This window comes from Diaphorina citri, unplaced genomic scaffold (genome assembly GCF_000475195.1).
Source record: "Diaphorina citri unplaced genomic scaffold, Diaci psyllid genome assembly version 1.1 scaffold12750, whole genome shotgun sequence".
In the NCBI taxonomy this organism is placed as follows: Eukaryota; Metazoa; Arthropoda; class Insecta; order Hemiptera; family Psyllidae; genus Diaphorina; species Diaphorina citri.
The window spans coordinates 1-1,437 of NW_007390120.1; the positions used below are offsets into that span (position 1 = coordinate 1).

General features: G+C 38.1%; 1 protein-coding gene across 1 annotated transcript; it reads left to right on the top strand.

The window, feature by feature from the left end:
• Nucleotides 1–615: 615 nt before the first annotated feature.
• LOC113473024 (intraflagellar transport protein 122 homolog) lies at nucleotides 616–1,422 on the top strand (the record flags this gene model as incomplete). Its single annotated transcript, XM_026832792.1, has 3 exons — nucleotides 616–672; nucleotides 810–974; nucleotides 1,276–1,422. Coding segments are annotated over 3 exons (369 nt in total), but the record flags the coding sequence as incomplete, so codon positions are not given.
• Between the last annotated feature and the right edge of the window lie 15 nt (nucleotides 1,423–1,437).

Sequence of the window (1,437 nt, forward strand, 5' to 3'; positions counted from 1 at the left end):
AGAAACTTGATAATAAGAAGTGGGGGAGTCTGAATAGCGGACTTTTTTTTCTTCCGTTTCCGCCCCCTGTGCTCTTCTTGGACCTTATCAATTTTATTTGAAACTTAACTGGCCCAAATATAAGAAAATCGTGTGTTTTATGGAAGGAATACCAAACGATGTCTCATTGATAATCCTAGGCCCCTTTATCCAAAGAAAATTGTTCGTTTGTTTTAGGTCATAGTTAAGAACATGAAATTGTAGGTCATAGTTAAGAACATGAAATTGTAGGTCATATAGTTAAGAACATGAAATTGTAGGTCATAGTTAAGAACATGAAATTGTAGGTCATAGTTAAGAACATGAAATTGTAGGTCATAGTTAAGAACATGAAATTGTAGGTCATAGTTAAGAACATGAAATTGTAGGTCATAGTTAAGAACATGAAATTGTAGGTCATAGTTAAGAACATGAAATTGTAGGTCATAGTTGAGAACATGAAATTGTAATACTGTAATAGGTAGTACAGGGTCAATCCCGTTGATTGTGTAGTAAATAAATAAAAACTAAGGAGATGACAGTGTTCCTCTAAATGCTTGGTGCAGTGTATTACTAACCCCGATTTCTCATTCACAGAGCTCCCCTAACAAGAATGACGAGAGGGAACAATATCTTCTGCTAGGAGATCTACTCGCTCTGGATATACTGTAATAGGTAGTACAGGGTCAATCCCGTTAATTGTGTAATAAATAAATAAAAACTAAGGAAAAGACAGTGTTCCTCTAAATGCTTGGTGCCGTGTATTACTAACCCTGATTTCTCATTCACAGAGCTCCCCCAACAAGAATGACGAGAGGGAACAATATCTTCTGCTAGGAGATCTACTCGCTCTGGATAATAAGTTCAAGAAAGCTGCCAAGCTGTATGTGAAAGGCGAACAACCACACCGCGCTGTTACTATGTATTCCGATCTGAGGATGTTTGATTTGGCTCAGGTAAGAAAAGGAATTTTAAATGTGTTACCTAAGCATGACTGCTGTCACAAAATGTATTTCTTCGATTAATACCTGTAGGAGTGTAGAATTTGCTCGGAAAAAAGGCTCTATGGAGACCCTAAATTACTAAAGTGTCATAGCATGCTCATCCGTGTCCCTCATCAGATGGGCGAGAAGAGACACAATCCTTCCGATTTAGGTGCTTGAAATACGAGTGCAAATTTTCGGTGACTCAAAATCTACAGCTTTCAGGTGACTTGACAACTTCAGGACAGAATTGATGTCTATTCTATTATTTCAGGAATATCTGGGTGCAGAAAGCAAGAACGTTGATCAGAAGTTACTTCTTAAGAAGAAGGCAGAATGGGCTGAATATATCAATGAACCCAAGACTGCAGCGGACATGTACCTATCAGCAGGAGAAATAGTCAAAGTTATTGAGATATACGCCCAGCAAGGATGG